General features: G+C 42.4%; 1 protein-coding gene across 4 annotated transcripts in view; it reads left to right on the top strand.

Annotated features, from left to right (window-relative positions):
- Positions 1-21,970, top strand: part of USP22 (ubiquitin specific peptidase 22) — a 102,950-nt gene extending 80,980 nt beyond the window's left edge. For 3 of the 4 annotated variants that reach the window (XM_033167799.1, XM_033167798.1, XM_033167802.1), the window contains 8 exons: positions 364-511; positions 3,060-3,165; positions 3,958-4,116; positions 10,627-10,753; positions 14,563-14,654; positions 17,472-17,534; positions 19,373-19,522; positions 21,029-21,970. In XM_033167799.1, the coding sequence (XP_033023690.1) occupies positions 364-511; positions 3,060-3,165; positions 3,958-4,116; positions 10,627-10,753; positions 14,563-14,654; positions 17,472-17,534; positions 19,373-19,522; positions 21,029-21,071 (888 nt within the window). In that variant the 3' untranslated portion in view covers positions 21,072-21,970. The remainder of the gene's footprint in view (positions 1-363; positions 512-3,059; positions 3,166-3,957; positions 4,117-10,626; positions 10,754-14,562; positions 14,655-17,471; positions 17,535-19,372; positions 19,523-21,028) is intronic. The other variant, XM_033167801.1, reaches the window with a different exon arrangement.

Genomic DNA, 21,970 nt, shown 5'->3' with positions numbered 1-21,970 from the left:
ATGTGATAAACAAACCCAAGATTGTATTTGTTACAGGTATGAAATATTCCAAGATACCATATCAGAAATGGTTTAGGTAACCTAAAATATTTCTGATATGGAGGTAAATTGCTTGGGATGGTGGGTTGGATACCAACACAGAGGGTGAAATTATGAACTCACCTACTAGGGAGTAAGCACCATTGAATACAATAGTTGATCTAAGATGGAAGTGAAAGCTTCTGAACTTACCTTTTCAGCTGCAAAAAAGGCTTGAACAGAGGCTAGGCACATTCTCATAGCACTGAACAATGGTTTGTTATTGCATTCAAACAATCCCAATGAAAAATATTTGACCATTTGTTGTATTCTTTTTCCGAGCAGTTCTACTCTGGGCACCGATCTCCTCACATTCCATATAGGTTATTGCACCTGGTATGGACGCATGCACGGCATTTAGCAGGGTACGAGCAACAGGATGCACACGAGTTCCTCATTGCTGCGTTAGATGTGCTACATCGGCACTGCAAAGGTAAGGCTTTTTCCTGGCATTTTTCCCCATTATGGCCTCTTCTCAAACAAGAGCAATTTCAGCAATAACCAGGTTTCCTTCTCCATTTAGTATATGAGAAGCATTTTCCTTTTTACACTTTAATTTTGTTGTTGTTGTTGTTCAGTCGTGTCCGACTCTTCGTGACCCCATGGACCAGAGCACGCCAGGCACCCCTATCCTTCACTGCCTCTCGCAGTTTGGCCAAACACACTTTAATTACAGGTGTATTAATACAATTTTCAGTTGGATCCATCTGGCCACATCATGTGGGGCACATAGAGCTTTTAAAACCGGTCTACCTCACATAGTTGAACCCTTTCAGTTTTTACCTTTGCAGATATATTAGGGCATATGGAGCAGCGTTTTCCTTTAAGTGATAATTTTCTTTCAGTTGAATAATACACCTTTTTGCTGTTGCTGCTGCTTTACATATTGACAGGTGCAAGTAGGTGGTAATTTCATTTTCCTCCTTTCTTGCCAGATGCCATGCGAAGCCCAGTGAGTGGGTAATACCTTTCTGTGTTGCTGTGAACAAACTTATATAATAGTCTTTTGAGACCCCCTCCTCGCTGAACCTAATTGACTTGGGTAATTGAAAAGGGAGCAATCTTATCCTCCTGTGGGCAGAAATGGCTGTCTATTAAGCGTATCCAGCAGGGATGTTGCCTGATGGACAGTGAAAATGTGAAGAGGCCATTTGTTGGCTTCTGTCTGAGGACCACAAAGCCTAAAGAGAAGGAAATGCTTTTCAGATGCAAGGGTTAAGTCTTCTTTCTTTGCACTGAAGCAGAATCAAAGTGATCCTCTTAGATAATTAATAGAAGCAATAATTAAATTTTAAAATTATATAAAATCGTTACAAAACAAGAGAAATCAAAGTCGGCAAGGTAATACTGTGCAGCTTTTTTCTTTGTATCCCACTCCGCAACTGAGTCAGCAATGCAACTTTGCATGACTTCTTTTAAAAAAGGAACAGAGAACCTGTTGTGTGTTAATAAGAATTCAGCGGACTGTGTCTTCTGGCTGAAAGTTAAATCCCTTTTGACTGACAGTTGTTCCATAGTAAAATAGTTCACTTGTTAAATGCTGTGCAAATTTAGTAATTCACCGCTAAAAATAATGTGTTCTGAGCTGGTCTTGGCCCTTCTTACAAATCAGTGGGGTTTCTAGCTTCCCCAATTCCAGTGATATGGGGACAGGTAACAATACTTTTTAAAAAAGGTTAAAAGCAAAATATATAACCCATTGTCAAGCAGAGAGTTTAACTCTATCCAACCCAAATCAGCCCAATGGAAAAATATCTTCTTATAAAACTTGATTTTGTCATCCTTCTATTATGTCTTATGTAGATGCATTTTTAATGTTGCCTAATGGAGTATTCACTGTGGTTGACTTTGGTGGCAGTGGGTTACTCTGATAGAATTTGAAGTTGAGTCTGTTTTCAAAAAATTTGTTTACCTTCTTAGTGCTTTCAACTGGTTATTTCTGGTTTAATATATTGCAACCCACTTGCAGCCAGAGGAGATACGCTTTTTAAAGCTATATAAGAGATTGGAAGTGGGTCATGGGATCGTGTTTTTCTCCCTTTGTCTCTTTTCCCTCCCTCTAATAAAGCAGATTTCCCCCATCTACCTTAATGCCAGTTTGTAGATATTGTGTCACAGGTAATAGTTATGGCTAGATGGGTTCCCTGATGTTCTAGGATTGTTAACAAAGTTCATCTCTTGGTCAAGCATTGCACCTGACTAGGCTTACCTGCAGTTTAAGTCAGTTTAAACATATCCCTTACCCCTCCTGGCTTTAACAGTGATTAGATGATACTTTGCTCTTATCTGTGGTTGAGAGAATTCCACTTGACTAGAACATGAAATAAGAAACTTAGCCTCGGCTTATTGAACACGTATGGGGAACCAGATTATTCTACAGAATTTATACTATGTTTAAAGCTGCTGGTGCCTTCTTTTCTTGCTTAACCGTACTTTGGCAATTTCACTTAGGTAGTGCATATATGATTGCATGTGTGATTTTCTTAAGTGGAAATAACCATTTTGCCAGGAAATGCTTGTTGTTTCTAGAAGTACATTTGTCGCTCACTGGTCCTCTTAAGTGGGGTTAAGTAGTCATTTTCACTAACCACCTCGGCAATGCGGCCTTTTCTGAAATCAGTGCTTGAATTAGGCCAGGCCAAGCCAAGCCATTCTTCTGGTTAATAATAATAGATTATCCTCCCACACTACTATGGGCTCTGTCAGAGTACATTTTGGATTAACTGACTCTCCACTCTGCATTGATTAACTCAGTGCAACAGAAACAATAATACAGAGGTAACTTTCACACTTGGAGGCCCCCCCCCCGTATTCTGCATGCACCCATTTTCTTTCACCTTGGCTTTCTATAATAGCAAAGAGGCTGAGAACTTTCTATATGTGCTATTGCTGGTATGTGGAGCCCTTTATGCACACCTGCCTATATACATTACGTAGGGATTTGTTTCAAAGTCTGTTCCATTTTATTTTATTTTATTCAGGTGACGATAATGGGAAGAAAGCCAACAACCCCAACCACTGTAACTGCATCATAGACCAAATTTTCACAGGTGGACTACAGTCTGATGTCACTTGTCAAGTCTGCCAGTAAGTATAATGAATTAATTTCATTTTAAAATACAGAATAACTCACTCGACGTTGAAATGATGAACATGGAATACACAAGATGACGCAGCCAACTCCCTTTTATGAAAGAATGTATGCTTCACACTCCCCTGGTTTAAAGAAAGAAACTCTCTTCTCCCCCGCTCCCCTACTGCTCTGGGGGCCAGACTGGAACTACCAGAATTCTGTACCACTAAACCCCATGGACTACTTGTTCTAAGTGATCATATTCCCACTGCCAGTATATCTCACGGGTGGCTAAATTCCGCAGAATTATGTCCCTTTAATATGTTCTTAAAGGTCCATTTAAAGAAAGTTGACAATAAAAGAAGCGGTTTTGACAGAGGTGCTTTCTGTAGTCTGAGCACCCTCTAGAGGTGAAGTACTACCTCTCCCCCCCACCCCCTCCCAAGTAAACACAGCTTTGAAGTAAGGGCTGTTCCACACATTCAATTTTGAGATAAGAGTCGCCATAAAAGGAGCTTTCCTCCTAATTTTTACATGGTTTAATTGTCTTGTGAACACATTTTTGTATGTCAATATCAAATGATAGATACTTTTAAAAAGGAACAATTTTTCAGAATCCATTAACTTACAGGATTGTTAATATTTTATCATATGTGTGCTCATTCACATTCACTTTTGTCATGTGAATCATTCAAAGTACTTTACTGCTTAAAAAATGGATGTGCCAACCATTCCTATGTATCATTTTTGCCCAGACTATTGCTTAGTTTATCCATTTGATTGCAATCTCTCCTCTTCCTCCCTAGTGGTGTTTCCACGACGATAGACCCGTTCTGGGACATCAGTTTGGACTTGCCAGGTTCTTCTACCCCGTTTTGGCCTCTGAGCCCAGGCAGCGATGGCAGTGTGGTGAATGGGGAGAGCCACGTGTCAGGAACCACGACCCTCACAGACTGCTTGCGAAGGTACAAACTGTGGCAGACGGCCTTTAGCAAGGAGCAATCTTAACTCCCCCTCCTGCTGTCTGCAGACCAGCAGTTTTCGGGCAAATGGCCAAGGAGCAAAACAGCACCTCAGCTGCAGTTATTAACTGCTGAATCATCTTGCAGAGCAGTTCGGTTCACTTGCAGAAAACAGAAACCAGGACAAATCTAAGCATGTAGCATAAACTGACAAACTGGTAGGTAACCAAGACTCAAGTGGTCCCACCTGATGACCACTGGTTAGTTTCCCCATGGATAGGCTTCAGCACTGCTTATCACACATTGTTGTAAGTATAAACTGCGGGAAATATGGCTTCATTTGGCACAAAATATGCTCCTCTCGGAATAATCGGAAGAGATACAGATGGCTAAAGGAGTCTTAGAGCTTGATCTCTCCTCTTCCAGACATTTTTAATGTAGATTCTGTTGAACTATGGACTTCACTGTATCTGAGAATCGGGGCACACCTTGACATAGGAATATTGCTCCTGCTCCCCATAAGACTTCCAACCACTCCTTTACATTGTTGTTGTCGGGACAGAAACAGAGTCTCTCAAGGGCCTGTGAGGGGTTTATGATACTGGGGAGGAGGAATAGGTGGACTAGTTTTCCCAGTACCCTTTGGGCAAAGAATCTAGTACTGTCCCCTTCCTTTTCTTTTCTGTACCTCTTCTTCAGTTCTTGTAGTGTGGAACAGCTAGATACAAGAGAAGTTTCCATGAAGCTATTCACCACTGAAGAGCAGAGGTCCAAATAACAGAGTTCATTGTGATACTGTACGCAGTGGGGGAAACTGAGTTTTAAGATTTTCATGGCAAAAGAAAACAAAATTATTTATGTTATGTTGCCTTACATTTGATAATCAGCCAGGCTGAAGGAACTTGATTCTCACAGAGATCCTATGTGAAGAAATACTCAGAATCTCCTCCTCCCTACCAAAAAAGCACATTTCTATAAATAGAACAGGATTTTTACTTCTGTCAGCTAGGGAAAGCAGGGTTGTGTGGTGGGTGATCCAGTTAGTACTAAGGAAGCGAATACAGGGTTCCCTTCCCACCTCTAATTACAAAGATCTAATGGAAATGGGTTTTCCAATTCCCAGGTAGGAATCAACCCTAAGACGGGGGCAAAGTCAGCTAGATATAAGGTATATATTTCTGCCATTCTGCCCTTAAAGCTGGGGTAGGGAACATTTTTCAGTCCATGGGCATCTTTCAACCATGGCCCACCCTTGGGTGGGGGGGCACCTGTCAGTGCTGAGAGTGGCCAAAGTGGCCACCCACATGCTTGCACATGGACATACCAACACACCCACCCCAGTTGATCCATGCAGATCATCTGTGAAGTAGGGTGTTAATTACCATTTTTTTTACCTTTACCTTATTTACCTCCCTGCCTCATGTGATGAGCAAGGAGGAAGAAATTTTCATTCCATAGCAGCTGTGGACTGAGCAGAGAATTTATACCTCTTCATACCCAACACTACAGAGGGATGAAACATGGGTTGTGCCTGCTTGATTCTGCATTTCATTATGACACAGCCACCACCAGAAAATTGGGCCACTGGGGAAGGCTTGGTGAGCTCTATGAGGCCCATTGGCTAAAGGTTTTTTGCCACTATTCTAGATGATCATGGGAGAGAAAAGGTAGGACTCTTTCATAGGGGCCCACATTCCATAGCCATCTTTGAAACAACCAGAAGCCTGTCAAAATAAATAAGTCCATATTGTTTGCAAGCAATGTTTCTGTCATTCCGATAGCCTTACAGTCTAGCAGTAATGATCAACTACAGTTATTGGGAAAAGCTAGAAATGTACTGAAGAAGGGAGCAGCAAAATCTGTCCAACAAGATACAGTAGTCTTTAAATTTTAGCTCAACAATGCAGTCCCATGTTGCAGCTGACAGCTTCCAGAGCAGTTAAAAGAGGAAGAACCATCCTAGTTTATTCCTTGCTTTAGGATTGCCAAGTCTTTCATACAGAACTATGAAATGTATGAAGAGGATAAAGCCAGCAGGACCCATAATTTCACCTACCTTTTTGTATGCTGCCCACTGATTGCTTTGTTATGCAAAAAGAAAACATTTGCTTCACCTTGCCTAACATAAGCTGCTTCTCTGTACATGTAAATGTAACCAAGACCAGCATATGAGCAGAGTCCAACAAGAAGCAAGTTTTGTTCTGGTTTCAGAGTAGGCACACTACTCTTCCAGCCATCCTGATGATCGTACCATTGATCAATGCAGCTGAGAAATCAATCCAGGCCTAGACTATAGAATTTCTCATCCCTTGTTGAGAAGCCACCTACTGCTCAAGGAGATTCAAAAGGTCCTTGCCAAAGAATTTGTCCAGCAACATACATGAATTGGTACGCAATACTGCATGGAGTTTCTTGACCTCCAAATAGGGTGGTTGACCACCTTGACTTAAGGCAGAGGAGCCTTACATGTCTTAGCAAGTTCTGCATGGTTACATTCCAGGAAATTCTCCCCACTCTGTTCCACAGCTTTCCATTTCAAGAATGAGAATGAGGAGGTGTTTCCATATATCTCCTTGGCTTATTCCTGACATACTATTATTCATAGCTCTGGTTGATTGCTGCCGAAATCCTTCTGTTTAGGCTTTCCGCATCAAGACATCACTAAGCAGTGTTCTCTGCTGTAGCTACAGGAAAGTCACTCCAAAGAGATGCTCCATTACTATATGATGGTGATTTTCTGCTTTATTCACTACTTGTATTAGCAGACAAATATCCACACTTTCCCCTTCTCCAGGTTCCTGCTCACTTGTCAGGATTCTCAAGAGCACATTCCAAAACAAGTCATCAGATTAGTCAATTCTATGAAATACTTGATCCTCAGTTCTCCTCCTTCATAGTAGCTAAGAATGTAAGAACAGGCCTTCTGGACAAGATTTAGGCTCCATCTAGTCTAGTATCCAATGCCCAACAATGGCTGTTGGGATGCCTCTGGAAAGCAGGCTTGAAGGCAACAGCTTTCCCCATTTTATGCCCCTGGTACACTGCATCTGAGCATGTGAGATTCTATTTAGTTGTCACAACTTAAAACCATATCTGTACCTTTTAAGAGTTCATCTGCCCTTTTAAACAGGTATCTATGCCACTATCATTACCACATCCTATGGCAGTGGATGTCAGAACTTTGTTATATAGAGGAGTGCTTCCTTATTATTTTTTAATTGTACACATTCTATTATACCCCTATCATAATAAGTTTTCCCAAACTTAACCCCCCTCCCCAAATGCTTTAGTCCTTACTTAGAAGGAGGTCCTCAAACTCCTAGTCATTTTAGTTACTTCCTCCCCCCCCCCTTTTCCATTGCTACAGTATCCTTTTGAGAATGGGCGACCAATGCTGTACACAGTATTCCAAATGCACTCACACCAAATACTTCTGTAACAGCATTATGATGCTGGCCACATCATCATTAGGCTTCACATGAAGCACCTTCAGCATTGGCTAGAGCAGTGGTTTTCAACCAGTGTGCCGTGGCACCCTGGGGTGCCTTGAATGATGGTCAGGGGTGCTGTGGGCAACACTGGCCTCTGTGCCTCTTTCCTTCCCCCTCTTCTCTAATGCCCACTCACATCTCTGCCTCTCAAAGGCTTGCACAGCTGTTCATTGCAGCAGCCCTGCTGCCGCCCAAGGTAACGTCCTGGCCTCACATTCACCTTTGGCCAGTCTCTGTTGGGCCACTAAGGCTGGGGGCATCCTATGCGGGGTGGCATGAGGAGGCGCCTCTCTATTGGAAGGGGGGCAGCTCAGAGACCAGGGGTGGCAGCAGCGGCTGCCCAGAGGACTCCCAAGTAGAGAGAAGAGGAGAGGAAGCTGAGGGAACACTCCACAAGGGAGGGTGTTTGAAAAAGGGTGAGAGGCTGCCAGCTCTGCAGGCAAGGGGTGACATAACTGGGCTCCTGAGCCCACGGGTGCCGCAGAAACAAGGCAGTCAAGAGAACCATGGACTCAAAATGGTTGAAAGCCTCTGAGCTAAAGAATGCAAGGAATACCAAGTTCTAGCTGGGTAAATCTAAAAACCTTGGCAATCTATACCTGCCTAACATCCAGCTGAGTACACATGGTAACTTTTGGACAAAGCAAGTGCCATAAGACTGGTTCATGTCATTGCATAACATTAACCCACAGCTTAGCTCTATGTAGACATGCCTTAGTGAGTCCGAGGGAAGTGCCAGGCTTGCACGTGGAAAGCTTGCTGCCACCTCCTCCTGCACAGCCAGAAGGACAACTACTGAGATCACTTTCTGTTTCAGAGATCTCATTGTTACCCATGAACCAGGAATCATGGGTTAAAACAGACAGAGGTTAGATGCTAACTTCATACCATCAGTTATCATACTGACTTGTTTGTTATTAACCAGGAGGCTTAAATCACACGGAACACTAAGCCAACATCTTTGAAAGCTCATCAGAAGTTGTCCTCTCAGCTGTGCAGGAAGAGGAAAAATGAGGGAGGTGCATGCAAGCCCAATGCTTTGCTCAGGCTTTTCGATACTCCTTCACATGGCACTAAATCATTGTCTGTTATGTGTTACCTCAAAACTGCGCTAGCACGTTGCCTGAAAATAGTAATTTTATTATTATATCAAGTTGTTTTCTGCAGGTTCATGAGTTAACCTCATTCTCAAGTTCCACGGTGGATTGGGCGAACACATTTCATTATTTGGGACAGTTCAAAATAGAAATACAAGTGATCAGTTTAGAGAAGGTGCTTCAGGCTTTAAGTGCACATTGTCAAAGCTGCAAAATCAGAAGAGTTTTTTGGGTTTTTTAAATCCCTCCATATAGAAAGGGGCTCTAGCCTGGTCATCTTCATATATAAAGGAAAGGAGGAACATTCAGTGTGAGAGGCCCCATCTCTAGTCTGAAATGATACATTGCAGATGCAGGCTTTTTATTAAATTTGGATACTGCTTTCATCCATAGATCTCAGGGTTGTTCACAACATAAAAATACAAGATAAAAAACACAAAATATATAATAAAAACAAAAAGAAACAAATAATCCCCCCCACTGTTTCATTGAGACGCGACTGCGTCTGAGTGGTGTCTTACAGTTTGGACATTATAAAGGCTTGTGCTTTCAACCATTTATCTTCTGTGCATCTTTAAAGAATGAGTCAGGAAAAGTAACAACCAAAGTAGCCTGATTATGAAGTTGGGAATTAAAATTTCAGCAGAAGTAAAATTCCAGACAAGGTACATAAAGTTTGGTAATACTAAACATATTTTAAAATATACTTAGGTTAAAAGAAAGGTAATTGTTGCATCTCTTTAGGAAAGATTTTGTGTACATGTGAGATACAGATGGCTTCTTTCTGGGTAAGGAAGAAGGCTTTGTGAATGTATTTTTATCATGTATGTCACAGGGTGATTTAAAAACCACAGAAACCAGATGAAGGAAATTAAGTAGTGGAGACTTTATAGTTGTGAGAAGGCAAAGACTGTTTTAAGAAGAAGGTCATTGAGTGGAAAGTCTAATGTAATCAACACCCATGTAGGAATTGTCGAGATTGTGTTTTAGTAACTACAGACTCCTTGAGCAACTGTATTTGTAAACAGATTGGTTTGGTTCTCTGTTTATTGCAGTGTGAGTAAGTGGAAAAAATTGCAAGCATGCTGTCTCGGGTTTGTAGATTAGACCATGAAAAAGCTCAAGATGAAATTTTGGAACAAATTTCCATGCATATATGCGTTATCTGTTCTTCCAGAGCTCCCCTTCTCAAACACTTGTCTCTTTTGCTGGGACTTGGGATAGAATCCCGTAGTTTTGCCATGTAACAGAACGCAAGCTCACCCACCATTAGCTTTGCATCACAGTTATTGCAGTAATGGGCAAGGAGAAAGAGTTGACCAAGGCATGTAAGAAGCATCATAGCCAGTTTTGGGGGATGACCAATGGCTGGTCTCCCCTTCCTCATGGTAGCCACATGGTGATAAACATCCAAATTGGAGACTGAACCAAAATTGAATCCATGTGGTTTTAAAATTGTGGCTTCATGACTGTTAGCAGTGTGGGTAAATGTCTCCATAAAGAAACTTACGTTTTTCATAAGGTTGTACAAAGGTCTTTGCTGTCAATAATTTCCCCCAGTACTTTCTAAAGCACTAATCTTAGTAGCAGGTCATATGCCAAGAGCCAGTTAAGTATTGGGGAACAGGATTTGAGGGGTTTTTTTGGGAAATGGCTGAGAAACCAAGAGCTGAAAGCCCTACCTATTCTTTTTATGGATGACTGAGTGTTAGCCTTTCTTTGATCACGATGGCCCCTTTGCTGTAAGCATCCATATTGACAATCCTATGCATGCTTACTTGTGAGTAAGCCAGTTAATCTGATAGGACCTACTTCTGAATAAACGTGCCTAAGATTGTGCTGGAGATGTAATTGGAAACTCAAGGTGCAATAGAAATGATTTACTGATGCTGGTCATTCACTCTTTTCTTAAAATATTTGTTTAGGTTTACGAGGCCAGAACATCTAGGAAGCAGTGCCAAAATCAAATGTAGTGGTTGCCATAGCTACCAGGAATCTACCAAACAACTCACTATGAAGAAATTACCCATTGTGGCCTGTTTTCATCTCAAAGTAAGTTACCAAATCATGATTTCAGATAGAGGATCCTGCCCTATAGGATTGATAGATTTTGGGGGTGTGCCAAAGACACCTGGGTCTACATCTAAGAACCTCAAGATCTAAGACAGTAGTTCTCAGTGGATGTGGCAGGAGAGGATGGCAAGTGTGGGAAGATTCAAGGACAATCAAACATTTAAGCATTTTGGTGTAGTATAGTATATAGTATCCAAATATTATTATTATTTTGGGGAATATGGATAGAAATATTTTCAAAATGAGAGCAGGCACAACTGAGGACAATCCTAGTTGTGTTTTCCAATGTATCTCTTACCAATAAAACATTCCATGTGGCGCAAGCAAATCTTTATTCTAAAACTATGGCCTATGTAGAAAAAAGGGGATGCGGGTGGCGCTGTGGGTTAAACCACAGAGCCTAGGGCTTGCCGATCAGAAGGTCGGCAGTTCAAATCCCTGCGATGGGGTGAGCTCCCGTTGCTCGGTCCCCGCTCCTGCCAACCTAGTAGTTTGAAAGCACGTTAAAGTGCAAGTAGAGAAATAGGTACCGCTCCAGCGGGAAGGTAAACACCGTTTCCGGGTGCGGCTCTGGTTTCGCCAGAAGCTGCTTTGTCATGCTGGCCACATGACCCGGAAGCTGTACGCCGTCTGCCTCGGCCAATAAAGTGAGATGAGCGCCGCATCCCCAGAGTCGTCCGCGACTGGACCTAATGGTCAGGGGTCCCTTTACCTTTATATAGAAAAAAAAGTTTGAGAACCACTGCTCTAATATGAAAGTCTGGTCTATCCAAGACTCTGCATGCTCAGGTCTCAGACCCCTCTCCAAGAACAGGCGGAAAATTGGGTGTACAGCATTGTTTCCTTTGCTGTCGGGCAGCATGATGCCTCTGCATTGACTAGGCCATCCACAGACCTAAAATAAATACTTGGAATCTGGCCTTCTGTTGTTGCTAGGTCAAAAGAGCTGCATCTTTTGACTGCTGTAATCAAAAGTTTCAGATTCATTCTCTAGCTTCAGCAGCTGGCTGTAAAAACCCTGGATTGGAGTAACCACTTCTGGTCCAGTCTCAAATCCAAAGGACCCTCCTGGGCAGGGGTCTTTGCTACTGGAACTATGTTCTCTGCCTTTCATTGTGTGATTTATAGAAATGACAAGCAAATTTCATGCACAATTGGGTGTTCACAAGGATGTTGGTCTATTTAGCATTTAATGTACACCTCCCAAGGTATATGCTTTTAAAACCTTCTTAAAATACCTGTGATTGGGCCTCAGGTAGCTCCCAGTACTTGCCAGCATTTCCCAATACAGTCATACCTCTGGTTGTGTTTGTTTCATGTTGCGGGTTTTCGGGTTGCAAACCGCACGCACAGTAGCACTCCATTGCACTTCGAGCATGCGCAGTAGCAGCACCCTACTTATGGACTTTTCAGGGTGCGAATGGCACCCCAAAACGGATCGCGTTCGTAAGTAGAGGTACCACTGTACTGTAATCAGAATGTCCTAATTTTGTCATAGGATTAAGAGGAAATGCTTGTGACAGCAGATTCCACAGTAGGGAACCTGCCTTTGTATTGTTATTTTTTGCACTTTCAGGTATATTCATAGTTGTGCAGACACCTAGTTCCCGCTTAACCTAAAGTACAGAGAAGTATGGTTTTAAACTGAAACAGTATTTGTAGATCTGTGCTGAGTAGCAGAGGAGGATCTCTTGCCACAAGCTATTGTGTCATCCTTTCCAAAATTAAGATTTAATATTTCATGCATCAAAACAGCATTCAGACACTGGTGAAACTAATTTTGCTAAATTCCGCCAGCTGTTTAATTATGAAACTGTAAGTTATTTGTAGCTTAACTAATGATAACAAAGTCATTATGAGGGGCATATGTTCTGACAGTGTTAATAATGCTGTGAAAAAAGAGGAGGAGAAATGCAAAAGGATATCTAGTCCATGTGATTCTTCTTCTTTTTCAAACAGCCTGATCTGTTGCTAGGGAATTGTTATGGTGCTGTAAGCTGAGAATAATTAACAAAGAGTGTAAATAGGACAGGAGTTCCGAGAAATGGAGAGAGGTGCTACCTTCTTAAAGAACAGTTCATTCATCTTTTTGCTCCCTGCTCTCATTCTTCTGTGGCATTCTTCTAAAATGATGGTGAAAGTGTGGCACTTATCACATTTCCCATTGTCTCAGAAATTAATCTCTTTTTGTCTCTTCCTTTCCACCTTCCCTTTCTGTTTATTTCTTGTCAGGATGTAGCACTTCAATACTGAGTATTCTTTGTTTTTCTTTACCTTTTTTGGCTGTTTTTTCCCCTTACTGATACGGGATCAAGCCTTTAATTATAAGCTAATACAGACACACTGGGTAGCACCTGGGCTATTGTCTATTAAAATTCAACCTGTGTCAAAAATCAAATGGTACCATTTACCGTATTTGTAACGATATACTCTGCTTTCCCATTGCAGTCACAGTACTCCAGGTGGATTGCAGCAGCATCCATAGGAACACTATCTATCTGTCTATTTTACCCCGCCCATCTACACTCTTAAGCAGCTTACAGCATGTATAAAAACATAATAAAACATCAAGCATTAAAAACTTCCCGATAACAATTAAACTTTAAAAACCAGAGATGGGAGCAATTGAAAACCAAAAGAACCAGATCAGCTTATTAAAACTATTCGACCCAATAGGCTGAATGCCTTTCAGAATAAAATAACCTTGAGCAGACAGCAGAAGGTCAAGAGAGAGGGAGCCAACTGAACTTTTCAGGGAAGAGAATTCCATAATTTGGGCACAGTCACAGAGAAAACCCTCCTGTGTGTTCCAACCAAACATGCCTTTGCTATTGTTGGGATGTGGAGAAGAGCCTCCCCTGCAGATCTTAGTGAGCAGAGTCATAAGGTAGTAGATGATCCTTTAAGTTATCCTGTGTCCAGTTTAAGGCTTTAAAATCTAGGATTTTGAATTGTACCCAGAAACAAATTGGAAGCCAATGCAGCTGCAGGTCAGTTGAGCATTGCTTGTTCCCACGGGCTGGTACTAAACAAGACTCCTGCTGCCTCACTCTGGACCAGCTGATGTTTCTGCAGTATTTTCAAAAGCAAAGATAATTGCAGTAATCCAACATGCTCATTAATATTCATAACGGGAAAGGCATCTACACAAACGTGTGAATGGCAAACCGACCGTTTGTTCTATTCCCAAGACCATCGGGAGTGGGGGTACCATCGCACCACCCCCACTCCCGGTCACACACCGTGCACACACACCCCACCGTGCCAGGCGCCACGGGCGGCACACCACGCCCCTGGGACGCACGCCAGCCACACCCTCGCCTGCTCTCCGCCCCCGGTGCCAGAGCATGCAGCTTAGCCTCTGGCTCTCGTCTTGACCTGTGTATCTGAGATGAAACAGATGCTTGCTTACAGTGAATGACTTCTTACCAGCTTATTGAATGGGTGAAACTTGGATTGCTGGCCCTGGCATTTGATAAACGATAAATTCAAATTATTGTCATTATTGACCTAATGATTGAGATCTTAAAGATGCATCATCTTTCCTGCATGCTAAAGGTTGTGTATTGCAAGTCTGTACGCTTTGTTGCACAGACTTGAATTGTAGATAGGCTGCTGCTGGAAAGAGAAATGCTACAGAAACATTGTGCAAATAGAATGCGGCTTGCTCGTTTGATCTCACTTTTTCAGTAGTTTACTCCGCTGGTTTGACCTGGGTAGAATGAAATGATACTATCCAGTGAGAGGTGCTTACATAAAGGAAGTCATGCTTAATTTCTTTATTCTAGCGGTTTGAACACTCAGCCAAACTGAGACGAAAGATCACTACATATGTCTCCTTTCCGCTGGAGCTGGACATGACGCCTTTCATGGCCTCCAGGTATGTTCCAGGGCCTGCTCTTGTGAGAAACCATTCTTGTGCAGGGAGACTGCTTAAAAAGAGTTTTGGAGCCCCTTCTGTGGAACAGCACACAGAAAGAAATGAGTAAATGTCTCTTTCTGGTTGGAAACTAGTTGCAGCATGATTTGGTTACTGGGGTTTTTATGGTGGGGAAATTTAAACTTATTTCAAAACTTGATTAAGTGAAAGTACTCCTGAACTGAAAGGAGTCTGATTCAGCTCTCCCCACCCCCCGCCTTAAGGCATAGATATCATTCAAGTAATTTAAATAAAATATCAGTACCTGAGCTTCCACTTGTGGAATACCTGGTTTAGCTTTAATCCTAATTAATCAAGATATATTCTCTCTTCCTTGATGCTTCTGTTTGCTGGAATACCTTAGGGAGGGGCATGTTCACAAATAACTCCTGCCATACAAGCTCAGGCTAATGAGTTGTTAGACACGTCAAAATATACTTGCCCATAGGAAGTGAAAGTTGAACTCTTTTTAGTGGCAGCTGACACTTGTTGTCTACCGCTGACAATTTCAAAGCTATTTCCTGCAGAAGTGGGTAGAAATCTTGCATTTTAAAACTAGTCAGTGTTTTGATACTTAAGTTCACACCAATCTTTGGATTCCTATTCCTGTTGCTATTTTACTAAAATAACATTTCAGATATTAGCTAACATATCTATCATAAGTTCCAAATTATTGGTTGCTCCACCCCTTACACAGGGAGCTTTAGTAATCATTTTCACTGGTGAAACAGAGTAATCCAATTGCCATAGTCAAAAACATAAAATATGCTAATGAACAAGAGCAAGTGTGGTTCAACAGTGTAAAGAGAGCTAATGCAATTAAGGTTCTCTTTCCAGTGAAGAATTGGATTAATTTTCTCTTCCTTTCAGTTTTGGGATTTACACAGAAGTATCCTTAGTCTTAGATTGTCATGAAATCTGTCATGGATGATCTCAACACAAAAGGCTTCCCAGGGCTCCTTTCTTTAGCAAAGCATCAAATATAGGACATCATTGTGATTGGATAATGAGAGAGGCATGTTTGGAGTGGATAGAGCCATCCATTGGCCACCCTGCTACACTGCTCTTACCTATCATAAAAGAAGAAATGTAAATGAGTGTAAATTGGTAAAAACTGTATTTTCCACCCTTAAAGCTCCTGTCGTTTCCAGACAGTACAAACAACATCCAACTCTGTGATTCTACTGTATGATCATAAGAGAGCACCCTGGAAACCTATTGAGGCCTATATTGACCACAAGGGTGGCTAGTGTGTGGATCTCCAGATGCAGCTTGACTTCACCTCCCATCATCCATGACCATTGGCCATGCTGGCTTGGCCTGATGGGAATTGTAGTCCAACATCTACAGATCTTCCCAAATACCCTGGGGGGAAACCCACTGTGTGATTTTTAGAATTTAACTTCGGGATGTTTCCATTTGACTCCAGTCCAGATTCTGGATATGAAGCAGTCCTTCCCTCTCCCTCAAAGATAAGAAGGGGACATGACCTGTAAAAAAAAAAAAAAAAAAAAAGACTGTAGCTTGGCCTCAAGCATTTTAGCTCCCAGACACACTTACCTGTGCTTGCTTTAAAAAAAATAAAATCATTATTTTGGTTAGTTTTTACAGATGCAGCCTGAAATCTGGTATTGTCCCTTTCTTTTTTGAAGCAGTGTTAGCCTTTTTACTGTGTCCCATCTTCTCCATCAGCAAGTGTTTTATAAGTCAACATACTGGCTGGGGCTGATGGGAACTATAATCCAAAGCACCTAGAGGTCGCCAGGTGGGCGAAGGCTGTTCTGGGGTCTTGGCCTTCACTATCCATCTCAGTTTTGTAAGGCAAAAGCTTTGGTGAGCAGAGCAAGAGTTGGAAGCATATGGGCACATTATGATTTCTCCCCCTGCCCTGCCGATTAAGAGGTGACTTTATTCGGATTGGCTGAGATCACTGCGGGCCAGGAGTAGACTCGATTCCCACCCTGGTAGTGCTCCTTTGTTTCCTCTGTATAGGCAGCCCCCCTGTTTATGCACGTTCAATACACACAACTGTGTATATACACACATTGCAGTGAACCTGGAAGTGACCCAGAAACGTCATATAGATGTCTGTGAAACGTCGCTAAAAGGGCAGAACAGGGGCGGGGTGGGACGTAGCTGAGTGTTTGCAGGCTTTTTCAATGGGTATATATGATTTCACCAACGTGTGCAGTGCCTCGGAACAGAACCCCCACATAAACAGGGGGCTGCCTGTATAGTAAAATGATTTCTCATTCATTCAAGGGGGGGGAGTAAAGTATTGCCCATATGTAGCACAATGCTACAGGGAGAGCCAAACCTGCCTTCCACCCTCGACCCTAAGTTGTGCAACCCTCAGTGGCAGAGATCTTACAGAAAGGTGTAAAACACACACATACACACACACACACACACACACACACACACACACGGGGAGAGAGAGAGGTACAGGTCCTTGCAGTACACAAATCCTCCCACACACCCCACCAGTCACAATAGGTGTTGTTTTTTATTAGTACTGCAAACACCAAGTTCTGTTGATGCACGGGTAGGTGATGCCAGTTCCAGATGGCTGTTTATATTAAGCCCCCTGCCGCCGCCTCCTTTTGAGAAGCATCTTCATAAGTATGAACGAAGATTTTTATTATGTGATGTACACCTTATAAATACAAATCAGCGTTTGGAATATACTCAGTTGAGAGAAACCAAGGAACTGTTTACAACCCTTTGTCTTTTTAAATGATTCTGAATATTTGTGTGTGTTTTTGTTTTTTGCTGTAGTAAAGAGAGCAGAATGAATGGGCAGTACCAGCAGCCGGCAGATAGTCTAAACAATGATAATAAGTAAGTAGTATTGAATTCTGTGGCTCTCCCTCTTGGATGAGATGGACTAAATTGGTTGAAGTGGAATAGAAATCTGTTCTGTGTCCTGCAGAGGTGTAGAAAGCCATGGGTGTGTTGAGCATGTAGCATTATATACCAGCCCTGATAATAAAAAATCCAAGATCTAGATCTTGCGCTTGTTCAGTTTGCTGCTGTTCCTCTTCTGTTTCCCTCCTCTGCCATTGCCAGCTACCAAATCCTACAGTCGGCTCCAAATCCTACTATCAACTATCCCATTTTAGCATCTGTACTGTATCTGCCTCTACCACCATTGCCTACCCACTAGCCCAATGACTGACCTACTCCTTTAAATAAAAATAAAATAAATTTTTTTCCAGTAGCACCTTATAGACCAACTAAGTTTGTTCTGGTATAAGCTTTCGTATGCATGCACACTGCTTCAGAAGAAGTATCTGAAGAAGTGTGCATCCACACAAAAGCTTATACCAGAACAAACTTAGTTAGACTCTATAAGGTGCTAATGGACAATTTTTTTATTTTTTTTATTTCAACTGCGTCAGACCAACACGGCTGCCTACCTGAATCTACTCCTTTAAAGCAAGGGTTTGCACTGTTAGCCACCAGAGCACAATGCTACTACAGCTGCTATTCCAAGATTTAAAAGGTGAAAATAGGATGCCAGGAAAGCACTGTAAATGGGAAGATAGCAGCAGGAGAGACTGGCATCTGCAGGTGACAGGCTAAGTTAGGTGCATCGTTGCACTTCTCCTTTTGTGTAAAATGAATCTTGGCCTGTATGCTTACCTAGCTGTGGATTGTAGCCAATGTTAGTCCCACTCATTTTAGCCCATTATCAACAATGCAAAGAGGTGAATGCTTTTGATACAGGATGTGAGGTTGTGCTCTTTGGAGAAGCTTATTACAAATAAGCATTATCTGTATTGCTTACAATTGTTGCAATACCTGTAGTTATAATTCACCTCACAGAATTCACCTCACAGGTTGCCTCTCATAGCACGGGGGGGGGGGGCTGTGATAAATAATTAACTTAAAATGTGTGCCGCCTCAGTTTATCAATGTTTGTTAGAAGCCATAGCAAGAAATAGCACCTCGTTCTTTAAGGGCAATATTCCTCTTAACTGCTATATGTTGGGAGCAATCCAGGCATCAACATTGGTGGGTCTAGTGCAGTCAGGTGAGCAAAAAGCTGGTTTTCAGCCAGCTTGGCAGTCTGGGATATGAAACCAGACAAGGACATGGGTTAGTCTGACAACAGCTTGGCCTCTCTAGAGATGATTTGGTATATTGTTGTGGAATTCTAGGCCCAAGTAAAACTCCTTGCGTCATCAGGGAATCTCTGCAGCAGCTCCCATTTCTGGTAACTGCAACGGCTTGAGATGCTTGAGACCATTTACTTCCAGCCCATAGTTGAAGACCCAGACACCCCTTACACAATGGAGACCTTGTGCCACCATGTTCTGTTTTATGAGTTTCCCAGAGTCATTCAGTTGGCCACTGTGGGAGAGTGAGTGCTGTGCTGACCTAATTTTGCATGGATTAACAAGTCAGTGCTGAAGTCTTCTAATGTGTACTACTTACAAGGAGACTTTTGAAAGTTACATTCCATATCATATCCGTTATTAATAGTTGTTCTTATAGTTTTGGTTTTAAAGACTGTTGACATTTCCCAAAGTTCTGGGTGCAGAGCACGGGAAGCACCCTTGTGGATATGCCCCGCTTTTGCAAGTATTTTATAAAGACTCAAGTAACATTGCTTGAAATAGCTGCTGCATTTCCTCTTGACCTAATTGCTTTCTCCCAACTTGTTTTGCCACCAGGTATTCCTTGTTTGCAGTAGTTAATCACCAAGGAACCCTGGAGAGCGGGCACTATACCAGCTTCATCCGGCAACACAAGGACCAGTGGTTCAAATGTGACGACGCCATCATCACCAAGGCTAGCATTAAGGATGTACTAGACAGCGAAGGGTAGGTCTTGAGCAAAACACAGAGGAGGGCAGCCTCCTGTTTAAGACATAAAATGCCAGTTCCGATCATTTCCTTTTCAGTACGTTCATGAAGTGTAAAGTGCAGCAGACTCCAGATGAGGAGAAATGGAGGGGAACCTGTGCAGTCAGATTTCAAGCTGACCTTTTGGATTTGCTCACAAGGGACAGGCAGTGGGGATTCTAGCATCTTTCCCTTCCATATGTAGTCTTGCGTTGAGCTTGTTTTGTCCGGCAGAATCGAAACTGCATACTCAACAGAACTTAAAAGGTTGTGCTCAGGGAACCTAATAAAGTTCCCTATATATAAATTCTGCAATTTGTCAAGAATGCCGAAGCCACGCCCCCAGCTGCCAAAAGTCATACACTGCCCCCTTTTGTTTATAAGATTCTGATGTGCATTGATCACATGTGTTTGCAAGCTTGTCTTTGCAGCTGATGTCAATAGACATTGTATTCGTGTGTGTGTGTGTGTGTGTGTGTGTGTGTGTGTGGCTTTTAAAAAAAATAAAGCTGAAAGCTGCACTTTGCAGACCTGTGACATACATAGCCCTCTGTACAAGACACCCAGTGGTTGCCAGTCTCCATGTCACATCCAGGGCCTGTAACTGGTTTGGCGTATGATTCTTGCCACTATCCATAGCTAGGTGTTGTTAAGGCTGCAATATATTGTGATGTTCTTTATCACTGTAGAGCTGCATTCTATTTTTGGGTGTCGATTGGGTGTGTGTGGAGAAGCATGACAGTTTGAAATCTGGAGTTGCCTCCGCTTCTGGCATTCCACGCTCTTGGCTATGATAAGATTGATCCCATCATCCTGTTCTTGTTTTCTTAATTACACCTGACATTTTCTCCCCACTGCTTGCTTAAAGGGTAGATGTGTGAGCTTAGAAGTTTTAAAAAATAACTCATTTGAAATCTTGGGAAGGGAACGGTCTCCTCCAAAGGCAGGCAATTTTTACTCTTTCGGTATCTCTCAAAGTGAATCCTTGAGCTGTTTTTTAATTCAGAAATGTTGTACCACGGCTTTTAGAGGTTTGAGAAATGCTGATTATTTATCCAGGGTGAAACTTAACTGTAGAAACCAGAAGCCTGATTGCCACAGTGTTAACCATCTGGGTGCCCCCTACTGGCTTAGCATCATCATTTGTGTAGCTCTGACCTCGTCCTTTAGGCCTCCTTTCTGGGTACAAAACTAGACCAATCTCTGCATTAAGCAGTCTAGTACAGATCCAGAATAGAATGGGCACATACCATGATGAGTCATTGGCTTTAAATTATTTAGAGATTCACAGTATGACCATGAAAGAGAGCTAGCTATGCTTCCTCCCTGGAATAATTCCTGCCTTGTGAGAAGTAGTCCTGCTTTTAACATGGCAGAGAGAGAGAGAGAGTGAGAGAGAGCACACTGTATGGGAATGTCAGTCAGCTGCTGCAGACGGCATTAAAATGGTGCCTCGTCCTTCCTCTTTTTGTCGTCTTCCTGCAGATATTTGCTGTTCTATCACAAACAGTTCCTGGAGTATGAGTAGCCGCCTTCAGCAGCTCAAGAGAGAAATGAAAGGAAGTGAAATGAATGGCAGCCTTCTGAAAAGACACACAAACCTACCTGAAATGAAAAGACACCCATTCGACATCTAGCACTGAGCTGCGACAGGACCTGCTTGCCGCTGGCTCGTGGCCTAGAGGAGTAAGAAATGAACAATGTCCATCGTGTACGCAGTCCTGCAGGGACAGAAGAGGGGGGGAATGTAAAAGAGGCTACAGTCAGTGACTTTGAAAGAAGAAATATAATAACGCAAAGATTGCTCTGGGTGGGGAAAATAGGAGCAGAGGAATCCAGGCGCTGGCACATCTCCCTCCGTTCCTCCAAAATGTGTGTGGGAAGGCCGGGGGGTGTACTCTCATCTCCATAAAGCATCTTCTCCATTGGTGCTTCAGCTCCAACTGACCAATCATACAACAGTTATAATTTAATAAAAAAAAAAGTCCAAGCCCATTTTTTTATGCCTATGGGTCTGAAAGCAGTAAAATGGAGGAGAATTGGGACGACGCAATGAAATGGACTTTGCAAGTACCTTTTTATTTGTGAATTTTAGTTATTAAATAAATACAGTATGAAATTATCGGGCTCTTTGTTTTTCGGCAAGCATTAAAAGGAAGTCCGGATATGTGGAACTGAAGTTGCGATGCTAAGCGAGGCTTCCCAGCATGCCTCCTGCTGCTGCTACTACTGCACAGGTAACCTTCTGACACCTTGGGACTGCTCATCAAAAGTGTCAGCACGGATTCTTTTTCTGTCTGAGCCCCCCCCCCCTTTTGTTTTCTATAAATAGCTATTTTCTTAATTTCCACACCCTTTTGTTCACCCTCCCCACGAGAATGAAATTCATATTTGCAACCATCAGTAAAATGAATGAATTGGCGTGTT

Source organism: Lacerta agilis, chromosome 13 (assembly GCF_009819535.1).
Source record: "Lacerta agilis isolate rLacAgi1 chromosome 13, rLacAgi1.pri, whole genome shotgun sequence".
Classification (NCBI taxonomy): Eukaryota; Metazoa; Chordata; class Lepidosauria; order Squamata; family Lacertidae; genus Lacerta; species Lacerta agilis.
Note: the sequence above shows the minus strand (reverse complement) of the source record. Positions and strands in the feature narration are given on the sequence as shown.